This window comes from Pecten maximus, chromosome 1 (genome assembly GCF_902652985.1).
Source record: "Pecten maximus chromosome 1, xPecMax1.1, whole genome shotgun sequence".
NCBI lineage: Eukaryota > Metazoa > Mollusca > Bivalvia > Pectinida > Pectinidae > Pecten > Pecten maximus.
The window spans coordinates 22,370,462-22,394,381 of record NC_047015.1 but is presented as its reverse complement, the minus strand read 5'-3'; the positions used below and the strand labels follow the sequence as shown (position 1 = coordinate 22,394,381).

Below are 23,920 nucleotides of genomic sequence, written 5' to 3'. Positions count from 1 at the left end.
GTTTTCCGAATGCGCATTTCATTTTCGGAACACTTCTTATTTTTTCATAAAATTTAGATTGGCATCGGAACACGTTGTGCGTTTGATTAAAAGGAAGAAAACATCTTAGGTCAAGACGAAAGTTGATCAGTTAGACGCTTAAATTCGATGCGCAAGCGCAGCATTTAGTTTACTATGGAATGTCAACCAACACCTGTGCCTCTCGAAAATGATATTTGATGAGACTCTGGATTTCTAATAGATGTAAAATCAAAAAAGATGGATCGCCAATATTCAAATGGTAATATGTGGTATTTTAGATATTGCACATGTCGATTTTAAAAAGGGAAAACTACCCGCAAGTTCATGTAGTGACCCAGTAACTCAGGTAAACAGACAGATGCATGCTGATGATGGTCCCATGTGACACAAACGACAGCTCATCACAGTTATGATAATGCAGTACGACCAAGGCTGCTGATCAGGTTGAACAGCCATCCGATAAAATGACAAAAACAACTTACTGTGTCCCGTAAGCTATGATACAGTTCAGCTAACAGTTCAATATAGATGTAAAACAGCTGTAAAATTGATACTTGCAGTGAAAGTAGACTATTTTGAAAAAAAAAACAACTTTATGAACACTATATGATGCATAAAGAAGCAAGCAACAAACTGTAGACAAGAATTACCGAACAAAAGAAAAGCTTTGTTTTAAACAAGATTCTCTCAGAATTTGTTGTTATTATGATAAATAGATAATTACTTTTAAAATGCTGCATGTAGTGGTCACTCTGTTTCAAATTGAAAATTAAAAAATTGATTCCAAGCTTAAGTCATTCTGTTGAACTTGTTAAATCTTTTACATTATGATTCATTCTTTGTATTAATAGATATATATCATAATATATACTGCAGCGTGAATTTGCATTATTGTACAAGTAATTATAAGCATTTTATTTCTAAGTATATATGTAAGTTTTCAGATTGATTGGTGATAGAATAATCTTCTTTTCTTTATGTCAATGATTGGTTTGGTTTGCTTTTCTGTATGTCATTGATTGGTTTGGTTTGTATATTGATATGTTTTTTGAAACGGATCAAGCCTTTATCAGTACATCTATGAATTTTCTAAGTAGATTTTTTCATAATAAATCTATTCGTAGAAGTAGCAAAAATTGGCCTGGAACCATTTCAAAGTAGCAACAGTACAATGAGTACACAAATCATACACACCTATATTACATTTATATGTATTTAGAATTGTCCAAAACAATCAATAAAGAATTATGAACTTATTTCACTTCATATATCAGTGTTCCAGCTAGGATTTGAAAAGGGCAGGGCGCTGGCTAAAAAAGGGGCATTTTTGTTCGCGACATCTTTTCCGGGAAAATCTATCTTCTAGGCTACCTTATTTTACAGGACAATTCAAGTACATGCATGCATTACATATGACCTGATTCATAAGAGACAATAGAAATCTGTTGATTTTTTAAAATTATTTCGTTTGTGTATATAAATATCTTCTTTCTTCTCTTTATTCTTCAAATATTGTTTTAATTTATGATGGTAAAAGTTATGACCTAGAGTAATTCAAAAATAAAATGATATTAGCATTATTTCAATTTAAGGGTGTATTGAGAGAATCCATATACGATGATTACGTCCAATCAAAAAAATTACTATCAGATTATAATCAACCGAGCAATATTTTCAACCAGAAATTATAGTCTGTCCGTTTATATGATTGTAAGACGACTAATTGTAATTGAAGATATTATGGAACAAAAGAGAAAAGGTGGGTAAGGATATATGAGAAAAAAATTATTAAGTAAAAGAAATTCAATTATTTAATATCTGAATGTTTTGACATTCAAACTTCGTCCAAATAACTACGATATGTAACTTGTAAGCGGCGGTAAATTTCTACTTTCACTTTAGACTCTTTAGAAATAACGGTAAACTAAAATCAGGAAATTATAGCAAGTTAACATTTTCTTGAATTAATTATAAGAAATGGTAAACGAATTAGGGCCGATCATGATTCGCCAGTTTCCGATCAAAGCATTTGTTCCGTTGCTCTCGTAAACAAACAGTCCCCGCGTGTTGTAGAAATGTAAGTGCTTTAATCACTTGGCTATCACATGACCCGCAGTTAATGCAGAGTCAGCATTTCGGATATGAAAATAACACAATATAAACTAAACTTTTGCTACCATTATTCACATGAGCAGATATTTGTATGTGTTCTTTATTAATTTATGAAAAATAAACATTTTGTATAGAAATCCGTCAATCCTGATTCCAACGAGGAATTTGCGACATCTGCGTTTACAAGGAACCATTTCCGGCGTCCCGCCAAACTTCATCAAATAAAATCAACCAAAAGCTAATTTTGATCACTGGAAAATCACTGGAAAGTGATCTCATGATCATTTACTTAAAAGTTGCTTGGTTTACACCAGAAGGATTTCAACAATGACACTTAGAAAAAGGGCAGTACTACAGGAAAAGGGGCGGGGCGCATTTCTAACTTTGAATTAGGGGCAGGGCGCCGCGCCCTGCTAACCTGACCTAGCTGGGACACTGTATATGTAATCATGCATCTTCAAATTTGTAGGTTCTCCTTCAAGAAAAAGGTGGTCAAAAGATGAAAGTAGCAGACAAAGCTTAAAGGTAAGGTTATTTATCCAACAGCCATATAGCATACCCTTTATAACTTGTCACACATACAGAACATCATTCTTTTTCTTACATGTATATATTATTTTTTTGAATTTTTTTGCTATATCTGTACAACCAGTTAATACTGATGTGCTTAATTATATTTTCAAACTTGTGTGGCTAATTAACAGCTTTTGAAGTTTTTAGCATTCTGGTATGCCATTCTTGCCAATCTTTCTAGATCCTATTTAGGATGAAAAATTGCTATTTTACCCCATACTGAGACAAAACTTACCAGACAAACATATCCATTATTGATGATTGAACAGCATACTATATCAATTCATTTGGAATTACAAAGTTGAAAAAATTAAAAGAGACACATTGATTGGTCTATTAGAGGATGGAGGGCTTAAAATGATTCATATAACTTCTTTTATCAAATATTTGAAATTAAAATGGTTGAAAAGACTACTTGACACTGGAGAGGCACCCTGGAAATCACTAGTATCTTACATTTTGCCTATAGATCCAAATATCACAGTTCAATTGAATTCAGATATACTAAAAAAAGTAGGAAAACAGATAAAAAATAAGTTTTGGAAAGAAGTTATTTTTGCACTAGTAGATGTTCAAAATAAACCACAAACCTTAGAGGAATATCTAAATGAAGATTTGATCAACTTTCTTCCTTTCAATGAAATTAATCAAGGTATTAGATGGAAACAATTTGGGCTTAATAAAGTTATAGATCTTTTTCAAAATGGGATAGTAAAAAAATGGCCAGAGGTACATCATATCCAGGGATTAAGATTTTTACAGTTTTATGCACTAGTTAATAAAATCAATGGAGAATGGAAAGCGGAATATAGAATAAGAATTGCACAGGGGGAAAATATAGAGGTTTGTGAAACTAATAGTATAATTCATCAAATAAAATTCACTGATAACTTGAAATTCCTATATGAAAAACTTGTGAAGTCAGTTTTTAAAAAACCTATTAAAAGTCAAGAAAAGTGGAAAATGAAATTAGATTTAAGGGATAATTTTGACTTTGACACATATTCATCTGTATTTAATTACACACGAGAAACTAAACTACAAGCTTTTCAATTTAAGATTCATCATAGAATATTAGCAACAAAATCCTTTCTTTTTAAAATAAACATTGAAAATGATAATTTGTGCTATTTTTGTAGTAGAGAAGAAGAATCACTGGAACACATCCTATATAGCTGTTACTTCTCAAATGAATTATTGCAAGAATTTATTGTATGGTATTGTGAGAATGATGATGTTGAAAATAACTTAACCTTAAGTATAACTGATGTTATATTTGGAAATATAAGATTTAAGCAAAGGTTGAATCACTTTTTGTTATTACTAAGATACCATATTTATGCAAGTAAGTGGAAAAACACCCATCCATCATTTCAGATATGCGAATTTTATTTTATTCAAGTCATCAAATTAGAGAAATATATTGCAGCAAAACAAAACAGAAATCAGGCATTTCAGGAAAAGTGGGGATCATTTGTTGAAATATTAAATAATTAAATTGTAAATCATGTAAGAGTACTCTCCCTTTACGATTTTAAACACTTTGTACCTGTTTATTCTCAAATAAAAAAACAAATCATATTTGCCATTAGTTAAGTGGCATTAATACTTCTGTGTGGGCATACTTTCAAGTAAATCATATTTTATACATATCCACTTAATGAATATACTAACAGGTTACAAAAGTGACTTTTAAGTTTTAGCCTCATACTCAAGCTACTGAGGGCCAATGCCAGGGGGGAACCAATCTGAACCAGTTGTACATTGCCACAGATTTTCATTTATTTATATTATATTTTTAATATGAAATTTGTTTATGTAATAGATATAACTGAGTGGATAAATGAAGGAGGTATAGAATGAATGAGTGATGAATGCAGTATAGGATGAGTATGATATATATAATGAATGAATGACTGAATGAATTACGTGAATTACAGAATGAATAAATAATTTCAAAATAAATGAATGAATGGATGAAAAATGAATGGATGAATGAATGATTGGTACATTGTACTATATTGTATGTTGAATGAGAGCCCTCTTCCATGAGGACCTATTTGTTCGGACACTGATCCCAGGGTCCCAACCTTGGCAGTGGTCTTCATGCATAAATGTCTGGGAAATAAAAGTATTTTGTACCCAAAAAAAAAAAAAAAAAAAAAAAAAAAAAAATTTAGTCTATGAGAAACTGCTCCAAATATGTAGTTTTAAGGTATTGCTATGTCAAAATATTTCTGAACAAGAGCCATGTATTTCCCCATAGAAATTTAAAATGCTGGAAACTATATGGTGTGATACAGTAGTGGATGTGGTGTGGTACAGTAGTGGTGGTGTGGTACGGTATATAGTGGACGTGGTGTGGTACGGTATATAGTGGACGTGGTGTGGTACGGTATATAGTGGACGTGGTGTGGTACGGTATATAGTGGACGTGGTGTGGTATGGTATATAGTGGACGTGGTGTGGTACGGTAGTGGACGTGGTGTGGTACGGTATATAGTGGACGTGGTGTGGTACGGTATATTGTGGACGTGGTGTGGTACGGTATATTGTGGACGTGGTGTGGTACGGTAGTGGACGTGGTGTGGTATGGTATATAGTGGACGTGGTGTGGTACAGTAGTGGACGTGGTGTGGTACGGTATATAGTGGACGTGGTGTGGTACGGTATATTGTGGACGTGGTGTGGTACGGTAGTGGACGTGGTGTGGTACGGTATATAGTGGACGTGGTGTGGTACGGTATATAGTGGACGTGGTGTGGTACGGTATATTGTGGACGTGGTGTGGTACGGTAGTGGACGTGGTGTGGTACGGTATATAGTGGACATGGTGTGGTACAGTAGTGGATGTGGTGTGGTACAGTAGTGGAGGTGGTGTGGTACATTAGTGGACGTGGTGTGGTACGGTATATAGTGGACGTGGTGTGGTACGGTAGTGGACGTGGTGTGGTACATTAGTGGACGTGGTGTGATACAGTAGTGGACGTGGTGTGGTACGGTAGTGGACGTGGTGTGTACGGTAGTGGACGTGGTGTGGTACAGTAGTGGACGTGGTGTGGTACGGTAGTGGACGTGGTGTGATACAGTAGTGGATGTGGTGTGGTACGGTAGTGGACGTGGTGTGATACAGTAGTGGACGTGGTGTGGTAAGGTAGTGGACGTGGTGTGGTACGGTAGTGGACGTGGTGTGGTACGGTATATAGTGGCCCGACGTGGTGTGGTACGGTATATAGTGGACGTGGTGTGGTACGGTATATTGTGGACATGGTGTGGTACAGTAGTGGACGTGGTGTGGTACGGTATATAGTGGACATGGTGTGGTACAGTAGTGGACATGGTGTGGTACGGTAGTGGACGTGCACGTGGTGTGGTACGGTAGTGGACGTGCACGTGGTGTGGTACGGTATATTGTGGAGGTGGTGTGGTACGGTTTATTGTGGACGTGGTGTGGTACGGTAGTGGACATGGTGTGGTACGGTATATAGTGGACATGGTGTGGTACGGTAGTGGACGTGGTGTGGTACATTAGTGGACGTGGTGTGGTACGGTATATAGTGGATGTGATGTGGTACGGTATATTGTGGACGTGGTGTGGTAAGGTATATAGTGGACGTGGTGTGGTACGGTATATAGTGGACGTGGTGTGGTACGGTATATAGTGGACGTGGTGTGGTACGGTATATTGTGGACGTGGTGTGGTAAGGTAGTGGACGTGGTGTGGTACGGTATATAGTGGACATGGTGTGTACGGTAGTGGACGTGGTGTGGTACGGTATATAGTGGACGTGGTGTGGTACGGTATATAGTGGACATGGTGTGGTACAGTAGTGGATGTGGTGTGGTACAGTAGTGGAGGTGGTGTGGTACATTAGTGGACGTGGTGTGGTATGGTATATAGTGGACGTGGTGTGGTACGGTAGTGGACGTGGTGTGGTACATTAGTGGACGTGGTGTGGTACAGTAGTGGACGTGGTGTGGTACGGTAGTGGACTTGGTGTGGTATGGTAGTGGACGTGGTGTGGTATGGTAGTGGATGTGGTGTGGTACAGTATATAGTGGACGTGGTGTGGTACGGTATATAGTGGACGTGGTGTGGTACGGTAGTGGACTTGGTGTGGTACGGTAGTGGACGTGGTGTGGTATGGTAGTGGACGTGGTGTGGTACGGTAGTGGACGTGGTGTGGTATGGTAGTGGATGTAGTGTGGTACGGTAGTGGACGTGGTGTGGTATGGTAGTGGACGTGGTGTGGTACAGTAGTGGACGTGGTGTGGTACGGTATATAGTGGACGTGGTGTGGTACGGTTTATTGTGGACGTGGTGTGGTACGGTAGTGGACGTGGTGTGGTACGGTAGTGGACTTGGTGTGGTATGGTAGTGGATGTGGTGTGGTACAGTATATAGTGGACATGGTGTGGTACGGTATATAGTGGACGTGGTGTGGTACGGTTTATTGTGGACGTGGTGTGGTACGGTTTATTGTGGACGTGGTGTGGTACAGTAGTGGACGTGGTGTGGTACGGTAGTGGACTTGGTGTGGTATGGTAGTGGATGTGGTGTGGTACAGTATATAGTGGACATGGTGTACATGTGGTACGGTAGTGGACGTGGTGTGGTACAGAAGTGGATGTGGTGTGGTACGTTAGTGGACGAGGTGTTTTATGGTAGTGGACGTGGTGTGGTACAGTATATATAGTGGACGTTGTGTGGTATGGAAGTGGATTATTGTCACACACATGATGTTTTGATGAATCAACCATTTTTTCATACCAGATATTATTGTGTTACAGGAGGCGGCTGTACAAGAGGTCTTACCTGGTTATGAAGATTATCTTTTACTTTTGCAAGAAAGAAACAGGTAAAGACAATTTCCAATCATTTTCTACATATAACCTCAAAATTATCTTATTGTATGTGGACATTGTATAAAATGACATGAAGTGCAAAATAGAAGCAATAGTATGAAATTTATTATAAATTCTATGGAATAATCCCTGGTTTTGATGTTTTATGGAAGCATGTCTTTAACTAGAGTGCATTGTACCATTATTGATGCAGTTCAGAAGCAAATAAATGAGGAATGAAAAAATACAATTTTACTTGAAATTAGTATAACCCCCCCCCCCCCCCCCCCCCCCCCCCCCCTCCCCCCCGCAACGAAGTTAGGGAGGTATACTGGAATCAGGTTGTCCGTCCCTCCGTCTGTCCATCTATAGACACAACGATGTACCAGCTACTCTTCCTAAACTACTGAGGGAATTTCAACGAAACTTTATGGCAATAACCCTTATAGATTGTAGGTGTGCGTAATCTATATCATGGTGTTATTTTATGGTTACCATGGTAACCAGGTCACTATACTTCCTATTTTGGGTGAAGGGGAATTTTGTCCAGTCAACTCCTCATAAACATGTGAACTGCTTCAAGTCAAACTACACAGGAGTGATAGCTAGGGACCATGTGTAAGTGTGCATGAATGATATTTCTCTACAGAATTTTTGGTTTCCATGGTTACCAGGTTTCAATACCCATATTCTTGTGGAATACTTTGTCAAGACGACTCGGATAACTCCTATATAGCTATCAACCAATTTCATTTGAAATACACAGGAATGTTAGGGACTCATAATGTGTACATATACATGCAGGTTTTTCCCCACAATTTTAGGTTGCCGTGGTAACCCGTTCACTAAAAACAGGTTTTTGTTGGAAAATCTTCACCAGAGGGGCGGTGGAGTGGCAGGGAGTATGAGTTGGCCCTCTGAACAACAGTTCTAGTTATTTCAAGAATGATTAGAGGAAGTGGTTAGGTATTGGGTGTATTGGATTAAATACAGTACATATATCTACTGACACATATATTTTTGAAAACTTCATATGTTTTTGCATCGTGCTTTGTCTCACTTATTGTGTATGTTTATAGCGGGTAATGTGATATCATTTCACACACGTTAAAACACAGCATAATAAAAAAGGACCTTCAAATTCTTCATTCTTCTAGACTATTAAAGAAAATGAGAAGGAAAAACAAAAGTCAAATTGAGCAGGAGAAGAAAGAAAAAGGATTTTCTATTTATGTGAATGGTGCAAACTCTGGTAGACGGCGGAGTCAGAAAACTTCTGTTGTGGACAGCAATGAAAATTCCAACCCACCACCAAAGTCACATCGGTTAAAAACAGCAGGAGGTAGGTTGATTTCTTTCCTGTTGTATGAATACCAGTAGTTAAGATATAGACTTGTATGTTGACATTTTCTTCCTGTTACAGAAAGCATTTTAGTTACAAAGTAAGAATAATTTGAAGTTGGTTGAATTTCATCAACATAACCAAAGATGTACCAGTTAAGAATTGCTAGTTGAATTTCTTGCTCATTTCTAGTTACTCAAGGCATGCCAGATACAAGTAGCAGAGTTTATGTAACTTGTTATAATTTAATCATTTGGAACTAATTGGGAGTTGATTTCTGTTCCAAAACCTATGAATTATGATTATAAATATGAACTTGAATTTTATTTTGTGCTACATTTCTATACAATTTATATATAATATACTGCAATATGAAGTGTTGAACAAGCCCTTCAGGGCATCATAGCAAAAATTCAGGAAGTACTTTTTGAACTATACATTAATTTTCGTATTGCCAGATGCCCCTAGAAGGATTATAGACCATGAATACCTTAACAAAAGAATAGAAGAGAAAAAGAAACAGGAGGAACAGAAGCGCGTAAAAACAGCCCCAGCCAGGGAACGGCGGCGCAACTGGCTAAAGGAGTCTGTGGAATTACAGACAGCTCGAGGGGAGAAGTGCAGATTAAAAGCACCAGGTGGGAAAACCTGTCTGTTGTAGCCATATCAAAATACATTTTTAGCCCACCATCATCAAATGGTCGGCTATTCAATTTGCCCTGCATCCATGGTCCATCTCTCCATCCTTTCGTACCTCTAGATCTGTAAACAATTCTTGTTATTGCTATTTCTCATAAAGTATAACCAAACTTCTCAAATTTCATATGGAAGTTCCCCTAGGTCCCTAGTTGTGCATATTGCATTTTGGGACCAATCGGAAAGCAACATGACTTACAGGCGGCCAACTTGATTTTGACAATTGAAGTTTGTTACCGCTAGTTCTCAAATTTCATATGTAGGTTCCCCTTGATCCCATGTTATTCATATTCCTGTATAGGACCAACCTGACAACAACATGGCCAACAGGCAGCCATCTTGGATTTTGACAATTGAAACTTCATCAACAATTTCTAAACGTACTAAATGGCCATTATAGGTCTTTCTCAAAGTTGAATGTAGAGGTTCCTCTTGGTATCCAGTTGTGCATGTAAGTCTGATGGGAAGAAATAAATGGATGACAGATAGTATGGCCATCTTGGATTTTGACAATTACAGATTGCTCCTGCTATAGTGTTATAAAGTTATTGAATGTTTTGAAGGAAGAGTGAAAGAAGGGAAAACAAGAGAAAAGATCAGTCTTTCATTTGACTGATATGAATCATTCAATGGTAGGCGCCAAGATCCCTCTGGGATCTCTTGTTAAAGAGACAATTCTAAATTTGTATTTCTTTGTACTGAACAACCACTGCTCATTTAGAATAACATTTCATCTATCCTCTTGAAAATGAAAGTAACACATTATGTCTCTTGCACAGAACTTGTCACAGGGAACTATGATGATGACTTTGAAGATGAAGAAGATAGTGATGATGATGATGAAGATGATGATGTCAGCGATGATAGTATAGACAGTGTGAAGGAACAGGTATTTAACATTTAAAGGAAAATTTAATGCATCAACCATTCATTCTGTTTATTGATAGTAACGTTAACATTTCAAATGTTAGCTGTGAAACATCAAAACTTATCATTAGTAGTGACTGACAAATCATTTCAAACGTTAGTCGTGAAACATCAGAACTTATCATTAGTAGTGACTGACAAATCATTTCAAATGTTAGTCGTCAAACATCAAAACTTATCATTAGTAGTGACTGACAAATAATTTCAAACGTTAGTCGTGAAACATCAAAACTAATCATTAGTAGTGACTGACAAATCATGTAGAATTTATTTGTGTTTGTAGATAGATGGTGACTTTTTAGGTCATCTGACCCGAAGGGTCAGGATGACCTATAGCCATCATGCTTCGTCCGTCGTCGTCCGCCGTGCGCCGTGCGCCGTCCGTAAACTTTTCACATTTCAATCTTCTTCTCAAGTTCCACCAGTGGGATTAAGCTGAAACTTGCCTGAAATGATCCTGAGATGGTCCTGACCAAGTGTTGTTATTTTTCGGGTCAGTCCGAAATCCAAGATGGCCGCCATAGCCGCCATTTTGAAAACACATTTTAAACTTCTTCTCAAGTTCCACCAGTGCTGTTGGGCTGAAACTTGCCAGAAATGATCCTGAGATGAGCCCGACCAAGTGTTGTTATTTTTCGGGTCAGTCCAAAATCCAAGATGGCCGCCATAGCCGCCATCTTGAAAAACACATTTTAAACTTCTTTTCTATGATCCTGAGATGATCCCGACCAAGTGTTGTTATTTTTCGGGTCGGTCCGAAATCCAAGATGGCCGCCATAGCCGCCATCTTGAAAAACACATTTTAAACTTCTTCTCAAGTTCCACCAGTGCTATTGAGATGAAACTTGCCTGAAATGATCCTGATATGATCCCGACCAAGTGTTGTTATTTTTCGGGTCGGTCCAAAATCCAAGATGGCCACCATAGCCGCCATCTTGAACAACACATTCTAAACTTCTTCTCAAGTTCCACCAGTGCTTTTGAGCTGAAACTTGCCTGAAATGATCCTGAGATGATCCCGACAAAGTGTTGTTATTTTTCGGGTCGGTCCAAAATCCAAGATGGCCGCCATAGCCGCCATCCTGTAAAAAACATTTTAAACTTCTTCTCAGGTTCCACCAGTGCTATTGAGCTGAAACTGGCCTGAAATGATCCTGAGATGATCCCGACCAAGTGTTGTTATTTTTCGGGTCAGTCCAAAATCCAAGATGGCCGCCATAGCCGCCATCTTGAAAAACACATTTTAAACTTCTTCTCAAGTTCCACCAGTGCTATTGAGCTGAAACTGGCCTGAAATGTTCCTGAGATGATCACGACCAAGTGTTGTTATTTTTTAGATTGGTCTGAAATGCAAGATGGCCGCCATATCCGCCATCTTAAAAAACACATTTTAAACTTCTTCTCCAGTTCCACTGGTGCCATTGAGCTTGAAATTGGTGAGGATGTTAAGGAAGGAGTGCCAACAAAGTGTTGCTATTTTTTCGGCCTTGTAAAAACTTTGGCATGGCAGCAATGGCGGCCATTTTGTAACATGATTGCGCAATCATGGTTTTCCTGAACAACACCTATTTCAAACTTCTTCTCAAATTCCACTGGTGGGATTCAGCTCTAACTTACCAGAAATGATCCTTAGATGGTCCAGACCAAGTGTTATTATTTATTGGGTCGGTCAGATATCCAAGATGGCCACCATGGCCAACAGTGCCACTATATACTTGCTACAGAGAATGCATACTACAATAATATAAGGGTTTTAATTTAGAGTCAGATGACCGTTAAGGCCCCTGGGCCTCTTGTTTGTTTATCTGATATGTGGATAAATCTTGCTGATATAAATATGATTTTCTAGATGAGATCTAAGTTGTCGAGGAAGAAGAAAACAGAAGTGAGTGATAAAGAAGAGGGACGTGTACGATACAAACGAAGACTTAGTACACCCATACAACATCCTCCTAAGGCTCGGCCGCAGGAAGAGGAGTCTGATTCAGATGAATCCTCAGGGGACGAGGAAGTGAAGGAGAAACTCATGCTGAGTATTGCCGATGTCAAGGTAAGTCTCATTACAGGAATGGTCTGACGTTAACAAAGGGAGTGTTCCTTTTTAATCAACAAGATAAGCATGAAGAGAGACCCATCTGATGTGTGCAGTTTCATTTTAAAAAGAAAATTAGAAACAATGTGCCTTGCATTCTTTTTTTGTATTTTCGTGTTTAGATATTTTATTTGTTTGGATCCCATTGATGGACATCATAGCATGAACAAGGCATATCATTAATGTAGGCCTACTACCATTTACAGTAAAGTAGTTCTGTATGCTGTAGGTATGAAGACCAACCAGAACAGCTAGTTTCTTTGAGGTTATTAATAATATGGAATGTGCTCAATACAAAAGAATCATATTTTAGAAGATTTTATAAGGTGCTTTAAAAACATGCTATATTTGTAATGTTTTTTTTTTCTTTATTTCAAATCATATGTTTTACTTACTAAACCTATATTAATGACATAGAACAACAAGTTCTGGGTCTCCATATTTATTGAAATGCCTTTTAATGCTGTGTTTATATCTTTCCTGCATATTGTTAATGTTTTTTGGGAAAAAATGCCAGTTTAAAATTTCTTTATCGTTTATTTGTAAAAGTTTATATTGTTCTTAATGTGTGCATGCAATGTTGTTGATATTTATCTTGCTTGATAATAACTACCACAGTTTGTCTACTAGCAAGGAGGACCCTTAAAGATAATTGTGACATACAATGGTTTTAGTTTTGATGTATATGCATGTTTAAACACTTTTCTTCAGAAACTAAGAAAAAGTTTATCAATGAATGCCAGTATCAAAGAAAGTTTGGCGAAGGATGTCAGTTCAGTAAGTGTGTGTTTATCCAGCATTGTATCTTATCTCATGGAAAGGATTAATTTACAATTGTTTGGTGACAGAAAACTCTCCACAATTCATGCATTTTCGATAGACTTGTTGATAATACAAATAACTGCATGCTTGCATGGGCATTTATGAATGTATGATTAAAGTTCTGAATAAAACAATGCAAGTTTGCTAAACTGTTTATCCCATTATTGTTTATTATCATAGTGTGTGAAATGCAAACTGCTTTGTAAGACAAACTTAATAAACTTTTTTCTCCCAACAGGATGAGGATGATTCTACGAGAAGTTCTCCAATCCCGGAGGAGGATGAAGAGGTTGAGGAGGATCTCGTCCCTGCCATGGACAGTTTAAGTCTGGAGCAGAAAATCAACAAGCCTATATTTAAACCTACAGACACCATTGTCCTTGAGCTGAGTGCTCCCCCAGTTCGCAGAGGTACACATCACTATGAGTTTCAGTGTACTATCTGTAAATATATTAAAGTGGGGAAATCCCCATAGAACCAATGTCCATTCATTGTAGTTTAGGAGGATACCACATGGTATGTAGGGCTGCTCTTCTTTCATAGCTTGATATCTGTAAATAAATCAATAACATAAGGGGAGATAATAACAGCTTTATCGTTTAGGTGTAACATAGTATATGTGAACATAAAAAAGATTGACACAGCAAATAAAGTTTATTTTTTAATTACTAATGATTTCAAACCATGTATCAGCTATATTCACGTGATTACCTTTAATGTCTTGGTAACACGTTTTGATGGATACAGTCAATGATTTAATGGGAGATAATAAAATTATCATTGTTTGGGTGTAACAACACTAATAATTACCTTTTAGTTTAAAAAGTATATAAATGTGCTCATCATATAGCTAGGTTTGCTACATGTAGTTAGATGTTTGTTATTACATTGAAGATTGGATACTTGTTATGATGCAGGAAAATTGGAGAAAAATCTGTCAGTGGCCAGGAAGAAGGGTGTGGAAATTGACACAAGCTATCAAAGTAAACCTTCCAACACCAGCTCTAAAACTCCTCGGGCCAAGTCTGCTGTTTTGCAATCTAGTAAGTGGGTTGAACCACATAACAATAAGCCTATTTGTAAATGGTTAGATGCTGGAAAAATATTTGAAAATATAATGGATTTGATTAAGAAAACTATATGCTTGTTTATCAGATATAATCTTTGATATTTTCTACTTAAATAATTATTGACTTGCCTATGTTATCAATATTACTTTTTTTTATTCCGTACTAAAGCTATAGTTCATTTATATATCCCAGGATTCACATGTAACATATACAATCACTAGTGTGCCTTTTCTTCAGATGTGACATCCAAGAAGTCTAACCGTCCACTATCAGCTAACAGGGTAAACCGGGACCACCAGGCTGACCCACAGGAGGAAGCCTCAGCTGTACTGGCCGCCCTGAAGGCAGAGAATGATAAGGCAGCCAAGGGTGGACAAAAGTTACCAACCACAGCAGTTAGTAAACAGGTCAGTGTCACCTTTTTATGTTGTATGATCGGTCCATGTCTATAGTAAACAGGTCAGTATCACCTTTGTATGTTGTTTGATCGGTCCATGTCTATAGTAAACAGGTCAGTGTCATCTTTGTATGTTGTTTGATCAGTCCATGTCTACAGTAAACAGGTCAGTGTCACCTTTGTGTGTTGTTTGATTGGTCCATGTCTACAGTAAACAGGTCAGTATCACCTTTGTATGTTGTATGATCAGTCCATGTCTACAGTAAACAGGTCAGTGTCACCTTTGTATGTTGTATGATCGGTCCATGTCTACAGTAAACAGGTCAGTGTCACCTTTGTATGTTGTATGGTCGGTCCATGTCTATAGTAAACAGGTCAGTGTCACCTTTGTATGTTGTTTGATTGGTCCATGTCTACAGTAAACAGGTCAGTATCATCTTTGTATGTTGTTTTGTCAGTCCATGTCTACAGTAAACAGGTCAGTGTCACCTTTGTATGTTGTTTGATTGGTCCATGTCTACAGTAAACAGGTCAGTATCATCTTTGTATGTTGTATGTTCGGTCCATGTCTACAGTAAACAGGTCAGTGTCACCTTTGTATGTTGTTTGATTGGTCCATGTCTACTCATCGGTTCTCATTTATGGTTTTCTTTGGAATTGATAAGTATAAATGACAATTAGTTTTTTCTGTGTATTTATGTTACAATTTCTATTTATGTCAAAACTGACAAGTACAAAAAATTCAATAAGCTGATAATTAGGGCCCTGCACGAAAATGCATGTGCCCTATAGGAATAACTGTTCATCTGTCAGTCGGTCCATTAGCATTTTTAATTCAGTACAATTACTTGAATATCCTTGAGCCGACTGAACTCAAATTTTATACAGTGCTTTCTTATTGAAAGTGCTTGCTTGGGATTGCTTTTCTATGTCAAAGGTCAAAGGTCAAGGTTACTGTTGCTAAATATAGAAAATCAGTTTCCATGCAATAACTTAAGTTTGCTTTTGCCTGTTAAATACTTCAAAAAATAATGCTTCTTTCTTAAAGTGCTTGCTTGCAATTGCTTTTCAGCTTTAAAGGTTAAGGTCAATGTTACACTTCCTTTAGATAGAAATCAAGTGTTCATGGGTATTAGCTCCATATTCTAGATCTACTGTCAAAAATGTATTAGTTATTATGTGTTTTGTTGGCTTTTATGGCAGAGTGTACTTAAGGTTTGCCAGTAATCTATCGTTCTGACCTGTCATCTAGACTTGGACTGAAATGTTTTTCGTGTTGTTTTTCGTTGAAACGTAAACCTGGTGTTACACTGATGTGCAGATGTGCAACAGGGGTTTAAAAAAAAACCTAAAGTCAAGGTTTCTAAAAATACAACCGAAAATGTACTGTCAAAAATTATTATCTAATGTCCTATTCAGAAGGTCAAAATTTCTGAAATTTCACATGATAATGCACTAAAAATCAAATGCTGATGCATATGATGTTGTTTTTTTTTCTTTTTAATAATAAAAGTAACAATGATATGAATGAAATGTTGGTTGTCATTGTAAGCATTATTTCTGTAAAAACAGTAGACAATCTAACCAATTAGATAATGACTTGTGTAGGGACCTAAGCCCTCTATTGGTAAGGACTCACCACTGAGAAAGTCTGACATCAGAAGGTCAGGTCCCATACCCAGCCCTCGCTCCAAGCCTGCTACTGCACCAAGAGCTAGTACCGATGACTCCAAGCCTGCTACTACACCAAGGGCCAGTATTGATGACTCCAAGAGCTTCCTGGCTGATGACAGACTAACAAATATCATGAAGAAGGTCCTTATGATGCAACCAAAGTAAGAATACTTATACATAGGCTTGCCAAAGTATTCATTAATGTCATGACACATTTTATGCTTTTGATTATAAAAGTTTGATATTATATATATATAAGAATCATTGTTTAAATTTGAGGGGAACAATATTAAAACTCGTTAACTGCTTCCTTTTTTCCCAAAAATAAAAAAAGAAATTAATGGTACCACTTTTATAGATTTCTTTTTCAATATCAATATCAGTTTGAGGAATTATTATATTTTTATTTGTATTTTAACCCTAGTATCTGCTTAGCCTTATATACAATGTATTTTTTGTGATCTTCTAATCTTATATTTTTTTAAGTATCATTTAGTATTGTGGAATTAGGTTAAGGTTAAGAAAGTAAACCTTGTATAAACAACTTGTGCTATGATATTCTTACCAGAATCCAGTTACTTCTGTTATCTATCAAGTTACTTCTGTTATCTATCAAGTTACTTCTGTTATCTATCAAGTCCTAAGGATCTATATGTAGGTTAACACACATTATCACCTTCCACCACAGACAACAGAAGAAGTTAATGAAGGTACTGGGAGACCTGGATGACTCCCTGGAAGAAAATGAACTACAGCACATTCCCAAATCCTCCCCAAGTGAGCCAATCAAGGCCACTAAACCTGTCCAAGACATGGTGCAAAAATCAACACAGAAATCAACACAGAAATCAACTCAGAAATCCGTGCAAAAATCTGTGCAAAGATCTGTACAGAAGTCTGTACAAAAATCAGTCCAAAAGTCAGTGCAGAAATCTGTAGAGGTAAGCTAGTACAGTTACTACAGTACAACTCTTCTTGTAGAAGGAAGTTGAATGTTTGTAGGGACCAACCTTATCATTTATTCATTAGTGATTTATAAAGGTTCATTGGCATAGTGCAACTAAGGATATATATAAATGCAGTCTTAAAATTCAGCCATTATCAATTAAATCATTTTAACAGTGTATTAATAATGTACCATTCAAAGTGATGTCAAAATGTCAAAATGAATTTTACAGTTACCACCTTTAACCGTTCAAAAAAAAAAAAATGAAAAACACAGTTAATTTGTAAACAGGAGTTTATTTGCAGATGAATATGGTATTCTGAACTAGGATAACATTGATACACCTGAGTTCTGAGTAGTATATAAACACTTTTTTTTTCAGAAATCCCCTAACAAGATGGTAGATGAAGGTGTTGAGGTTAACATTGAGATCACATCCAACTGGGGCCACCCAGCACTGCTGGGTCTCACTGAGATCCAGGTCTTTGATGTAGATGGTCACCTTGTGCCAATATTTCCTGACAACATAACAGCCCATGGAGCCCAGGACCAACAGTCACCACTCAGTGTCCTCTTCAACGGCAAATACAAGGTCAGTCAAGAGTTCATATTCCCAGGCAAAAGTACTACGAGAATCTGTTGAAAACACTTTATTTCGGGGTTGTCAAACCATTAGAATTCAGTTAGTAAAGTAAAAAATTTTCAGCTGAGTAACCAGTAATACTTATAACTAGCCAAGTAAACAATAAAGAAAAAAAGAAAGGTTTGATGTATTGCATGTAATGTAATGTTTACATGACGTGGATAATTCACACAATAGCAATCATAGATTAATGAAACCATAGGATTCTGTAATGATCATAATATAATCCAAGTATATGACACCACACCAGCTTTGTTACTGACTTAGTAAACGGTATATTATAATTAACATCCACCAGGAAGTTATTCCCCCAACACTTGTGACAAATGAGAGCTCTAATCGGGGAGAGGGCTCTTGTAAGCATACGTAAGTGTAATTGGTCTTTGTTTTCTGACATATGTCCACATTCTATACTAGTGCAGGGTGCTAATTTGTGGATAAATATGGTAAGCTGTTGTGGTACAGTGTATATGGTTTTTTAGTAGTATATGCATGTAATATGTATAATAGTTCTGCAGAAATTATGTCACATTTTCACAAATTACTATGTTTAATTCAGGAGAAATACCACACACATGAAGTAAGCTCCAAGCTTTAATTATTAACTTCACTGATTACGATATTGAGGATATTTTACTTGTCTGAATTTTGGCCGGTTCCATATTCAATGTACTTTTTTCAGTCAGAATGCCTAGACCACCGATTAGAATGTATGTGTTACATTGAATGTTACTAAATGTTTATGTTGTAGACGAGTAAGGAGAGGAATATGTGGGTGTGTAAGTATCGACGGGGACACCCTGTAGAGCTGTGTATCTTACTCCCTCACACCTTCAGGGGCAAACCACTAGACATCACCAAAATCAAAATCTGGAACTACAACAAGAGCATAAATGTAAGTGTACTCACTGTTCAACATAATGTAATTTCTAAGATACATAGGTAGCTATCCACCATATCGTATTTACCAACAATCCTTATTTTGGAAGGAGACTGAAGATTTTAGACCCTTACCTGTACAATCTCCTTACAGAAAAAATCATGATTTGGCGACTACATTGTTTCCTATACAAAACCTTTGTAGTTACACCCAGATAACAATATGTTGATCCAGTAGAGTCCCATTTACATTCTTAGATAATTAGATAGAGATAACAATAAAGAAATATATAGATAATTCCACACATCATTGAGATTACATCATGATGCTAATAAGATCAAAGAATCAGATATATTTATAAACTGATAAATCATAAAATATGATTCTAAACAGGTAAGTTATGTGAAATGTTGTTCAGGTAATTCATTAGTTAAATTGTTCCAAACTGATAGATTCATTTTTCCAACTCAGTTTCAATAACAGCTCTTTTTCTTCAGGATCTTGAGATTGGAATCAAGGATGCACGAGTGTTCATTGGAGGGGATGTTGATGTTTGATGGCCCTGTAGATAAGGGGTGTGGAAATCAAGTGTTTGACTATGGTGCTGTCATAGACTTTCGGGATCGACAGTCATCTTCCAAGTCATGTAGTAACTCAAAGAGTAATACAACTCAAAGCAAACCTCCTACCTCTCCTGTGTCTAGAAATCGTAACACTAGTCCTGTCTCAAAAAAATCTCCCACGCCAACATCACCAAAGGTCAGACATGAGGAAGATGCGGGTGGTATTTTACTGAAGCCCACACTGTCCCCAAGGTCACGGGGGGAAAGTGCCAAGAAACATTCCAGTTCTGTTGAACCTATTACACCAACAGAGGACTATAAAAAACTGCCTGCATTCTCTCGACTGTCGTCAAATGAAGAGAGGCGTCCACAGAGTGAGTCATCTAACTCATCCAATGAGAATACAGCTATTAGTCATGCCAAGATCACCAAGGACGAAGTCAAGGTCAGAAGTGAAACACGCACTATGAACTATTCTGAAAAGGATAAAAACAAAGATTTACGAAGACCATCTGTGACGTCTGATAGATCTGGATCTGAAGCAGATGAAGACAACAGAGGTAAGTTTGATTTACCGGTGTACATGTATTACATTGGACAATTCTCATATTAATCAGAGTGGCTATTTATTTCAGGATTGAATAGCTGGAGAAAAGTTAGTTATGGAAAATTATCCAAGTTGTCATCTGATTTTATAGATCAAAATATATGTAACATTTGGAATTATTATGGAAATTGTGGAAAACTAGTATTTAGTGTGATGTCTATCAGTCTCGTTTATTTATCTTCATGTCACAACAAAACATGTAAAGTGTAAAGCCCCAGTCACACTGTGTCGGTACTGACCACTGTGTATCACGGATATCCACAGTTCTATATACCAGGGTAAAACTTACTGTACCATACTCAAATTTAGTGTAAAAACAATAGTTAACAGTGTTACTGGTATGGTATGTCACTGGGATCCACGGTTTCAATACAAGTGAACTACAGCTAATGCCAGTAACACTACAGTAACCACATTGATTCATTACAGATCAGTACAGAGGGTCACGGTACATCCTGATAGCAGTGCGGTATCAGTATGATATTTTAACATTTAGCCCCGATTCTAGTTCGGCAATTCTACGGTTGTGTATGGCAGATTACTGTATTACTGCTGTGCATTCGCCGTAGAGCTTCCGTGAGTCACCATTGCCCCAGAACACTACAGTCATTACCGGTTGCCACGGATCCGTGTATGGTAGTATTACGGGGGTCCTACGGTGCCACTATGGTGTCAGTGCAGCACTGAAATACATGTACAGTATAACTTGTCAAAACCAGCCCCTGTCTAATCCAGATCCCTGTCTATTCAGGCTTTACTGTTTGGTCCTGGCATTTTCCTTAAAACCTGTATAATCTTGAACCTGTCTGTTCTGAAAACCGGTGCTATACAACTGACCATGGTATAAGTTTACTTGTAAAATCGACCTGGTCAAACCGACCGTCATGTTTTCTCAACAAGCAACAACCTAAACAAACACTTCAAAGACTTTCACAATTACCGATTATTCAGAGTGACGACGATGTCACTGCTTGAAGTGCCTACGGTTGTGATTTACCTGTAATTTTAATTAGCATCTTGAGGTGGTTGACGACTATTCACCACTCAAAAAGGATTACCTTCACATATTGTGAATACGTTTCAATGTTACGTGTGCCTAGCGAGGCAGTGATAGAAATTTGGCTGACTTACTCTGTTGATTAGGAAAACGATCTGTTCAGTGACTAATTAGATGGAAAAATTGATGTGGAAAAATACCCACAAAGAAGGCATTACCGGTACATACACATCCAGCACAGACATAGCCGAGATGTGTTCTCAACAGCTTCATTTAAAATTTGTTATTCTTGTTTACGATAGAACTATATCAGTCTTAAAAACTTTTTTTTTATTAATATATAATTATGTACTTGTAAAACAAACATCCAGATCATGAACTGGTGACATTTCCTTTGTTTTAGTCAGTAATTGATTAGCTGTACATTTTCTTTGTTTTGAATTAAAGTCAAAACCGATTTCTCAGATGTTCAATATTACTGATCTCTATAAATCGGATACCCATGTAAACCGGTCAAATTGTCTGGTCCCAGTGACAACCGGTTTAGACAGGTTACACTGTACTACAATTTGACAACAGTTTGCCACGGAAGTTAAATGCAGAAAATAAACTACCGTAGCCAGCATGGATCAACATGGATCAACACGGTTTGAGTATGGACTCCCTACAGATTAAAACGGTTTCTCCCAGTTTTCAACACCGTAGCTCACCATGGCTTTAACCCAGCACAGGGTGGCTGTGGCTTTAAGGAGTGGCTCAAGTCACATGTGAAAAGATAGAGGCTCTACTCAAACACTTGCATGTTTAAAAGGATGGAGGCTCAAGTCACATGTTAGATAGAAAAGGATGGTGGCTCTAGTCAAACATACATGTGTTAAAATGGGTTGACTCTACTCAAACATTCACATATTAAAAGGATAGAGACTCAAGTCACATGTTAAAGGAAAGAGGCTCTAGTCACATGTTAAAGGATGGAGGCTCTAGTCACATGTTAAAGGATAGAGGCTCTAGTCACTTGTTAAAGGATGGAGGCTCTAGTCACTTGTTAAAGGATAGAGCCTCTAATCACTTGTTAAAGGATAGAGCCTCTAGTCACTTGTTAAAGGATGGAGGCTCTAGTCACTTGTTAAAGGATGGAGGCTCTAGTCACATGTTAAAGGATAGAGGCTCTAGTCACTTGTTAAAGGATGGAGGCTCTAGTCAGTTGTTAAAGGATGGAGGCTCTAGTCACATGTTAAAGGATGGAGGCTCTAGTCACATGTTAAAGGATAGAGGCTCTAGTCACATGTTAAAGGATAGAGGCTCTAGTCAGTTGTTAAAGGATGGAGGCTCTAGTCACATGTTAAAGGATAGAGGCTCTAGTCACTTGTTAAAGGATGGAGGCTCTAGTCACTTGTTAAAGGATGGAGGCTCTAGTCAGTTGTTAAAGGATGGAGGCTCTAGTCAGTTGTTAAAGGATGGAGGCTCTAGTCACATGTTAAAGGATGGAGGCTCTAGTCACATGTTAAAGGATGGAGGCTCTAGTCACTTGTTAAAGGATGGAGGCTCTAGTCACTTGTTAAAGGATAGAGGCTCTAGTCACATGTTAAAGGATGGAGGCTCTAGTCACATGTTAAAGGATGGAGGCTCTAGTCACATGTTAAAGGATGGAGGCTCTAGTCACATGTTAAAGGATGGAGGATCTAGTCACATGTTAAAGGATGGAGGCTCTAGTCACATGTTAAAGGATGGAGGCTCTAGTCACATGTTAAAGGATGGAGGCTCTAGTCACATGTTAAAGGATGGAGGCTCTAGTCACATGTTAAAGGATGGAGGCTCTAGTCACTTGTTAAAGAATAGAGGCTCTAGTCACATGTTAAAGGATGGAGGCTCTAGTCACTTGTTAAAGGATGGAGGCTCTAGTCACATGTTAAAGGATGGAGGCTCTAGTCACTTGTTAAAGGATGAAGGCTCTAGTCAGTTGTTAAAGGATAGAGGCTCTAGTCACATGTTAAAGGATAGAGGCTCTAGTCACATGTTAAAGGATGGAGGCTCTAGTCACTTGTTAAAGGATGGAGGCTCTAGTCACATGTTAAAGGATGGAGGCTCTAGTCACTTGTTAAAGGATGGAGGCTCTAGTCACTTGTTAAAGGATAGAGGCTCTAGTCACATGTTAAAGGATAGAGGTTCTAGTCACATGTTAAAGGATAGAGGCTCTAGTCACTTGTTAAAGGATAGAGGCTCTAGTCACATGTTAAAGGATAGAGCCTCTAGTCACTTGTTAAAGGATGGAGCCTCTAGTCACTTGTTAAAGGATGGAGGCTCTAGTCACATGTTAAAGGATAGAGCCTCTAATCACTTGTTAAAGGATAGAGCCTCTAGTCACTTGTTAAAGGATAGAGGCTCTAGTCACTTGTTAAAGGATAGCGGCTCTAGTCACGCATTCATGAGTTAAAAAGGATAGAGGCCCAGGACTCTAGTGACACATGTGTTGAAAGGTCAGTGGTTCTAGTCACTTAAAAAGGATAGAGACTCTGTTCACATGCTGTAGTAAGATTTTCATCGTGTACATTTAAAAAAATTTACATCAGCTTTTATATTTACTCTACTTGTACTAGGATAGATAAACTGGTCGAATGCTGTCAAGAAATGTAATTTCCCATTCAGAAGAAATACTCTCAATTTCTAGTTAATCTCTAAATTGGTAGAGGTACAGCAGAATTAATAACAACAT

At 37.5% G+C, this 23,920-nt stretch overlaps 1 protein-coding gene across 1 annotated transcript in view; it reads left to right on the top strand.

Annotated features, from left to right (window-relative positions):
- The first annotated feature begins 146 nt into the window (after positions 1–146).
- The window catches only part of LOC117327913 (protein KIAA0556-like), a 68,569-nt gene continuing 44,795 nt past the window's right edge, over positions 147–23,920 (top strand). Inside the window, 17 exon segments of the mRNA XM_033885158.1 lie at positions 147–280; positions 2,603–2,658; positions 7,498–7,565; positions 8,709–8,893; positions 9,352–9,531; positions 10,369–10,478; positions 12,366–12,566; positions 13,320–13,385; positions 13,669–13,840; positions 14,348–14,473; positions 14,738–14,907; positions 16,506–16,732; positions 17,260–17,512; positions 17,900–18,109; positions 18,912–19,055; positions 19,538–19,585; positions 19,587–20,163. Coding sequence (XP_033741049.1) covers positions 259–280; positions 2,603–2,658; positions 7,498–7,565; positions 8,709–8,893; positions 9,352–9,531; positions 10,369–10,478; positions 12,366–12,566; positions 13,320–13,385; positions 13,669–13,840; positions 14,348–14,473; positions 14,738–14,907; positions 16,506–16,732; positions 17,260–17,512; positions 17,900–18,109; positions 18,912–19,055; positions 19,538–19,585; positions 19,587–20,163 — 2,815 coding nt within the window. The 5' untranslated portion in view covers positions 147–258.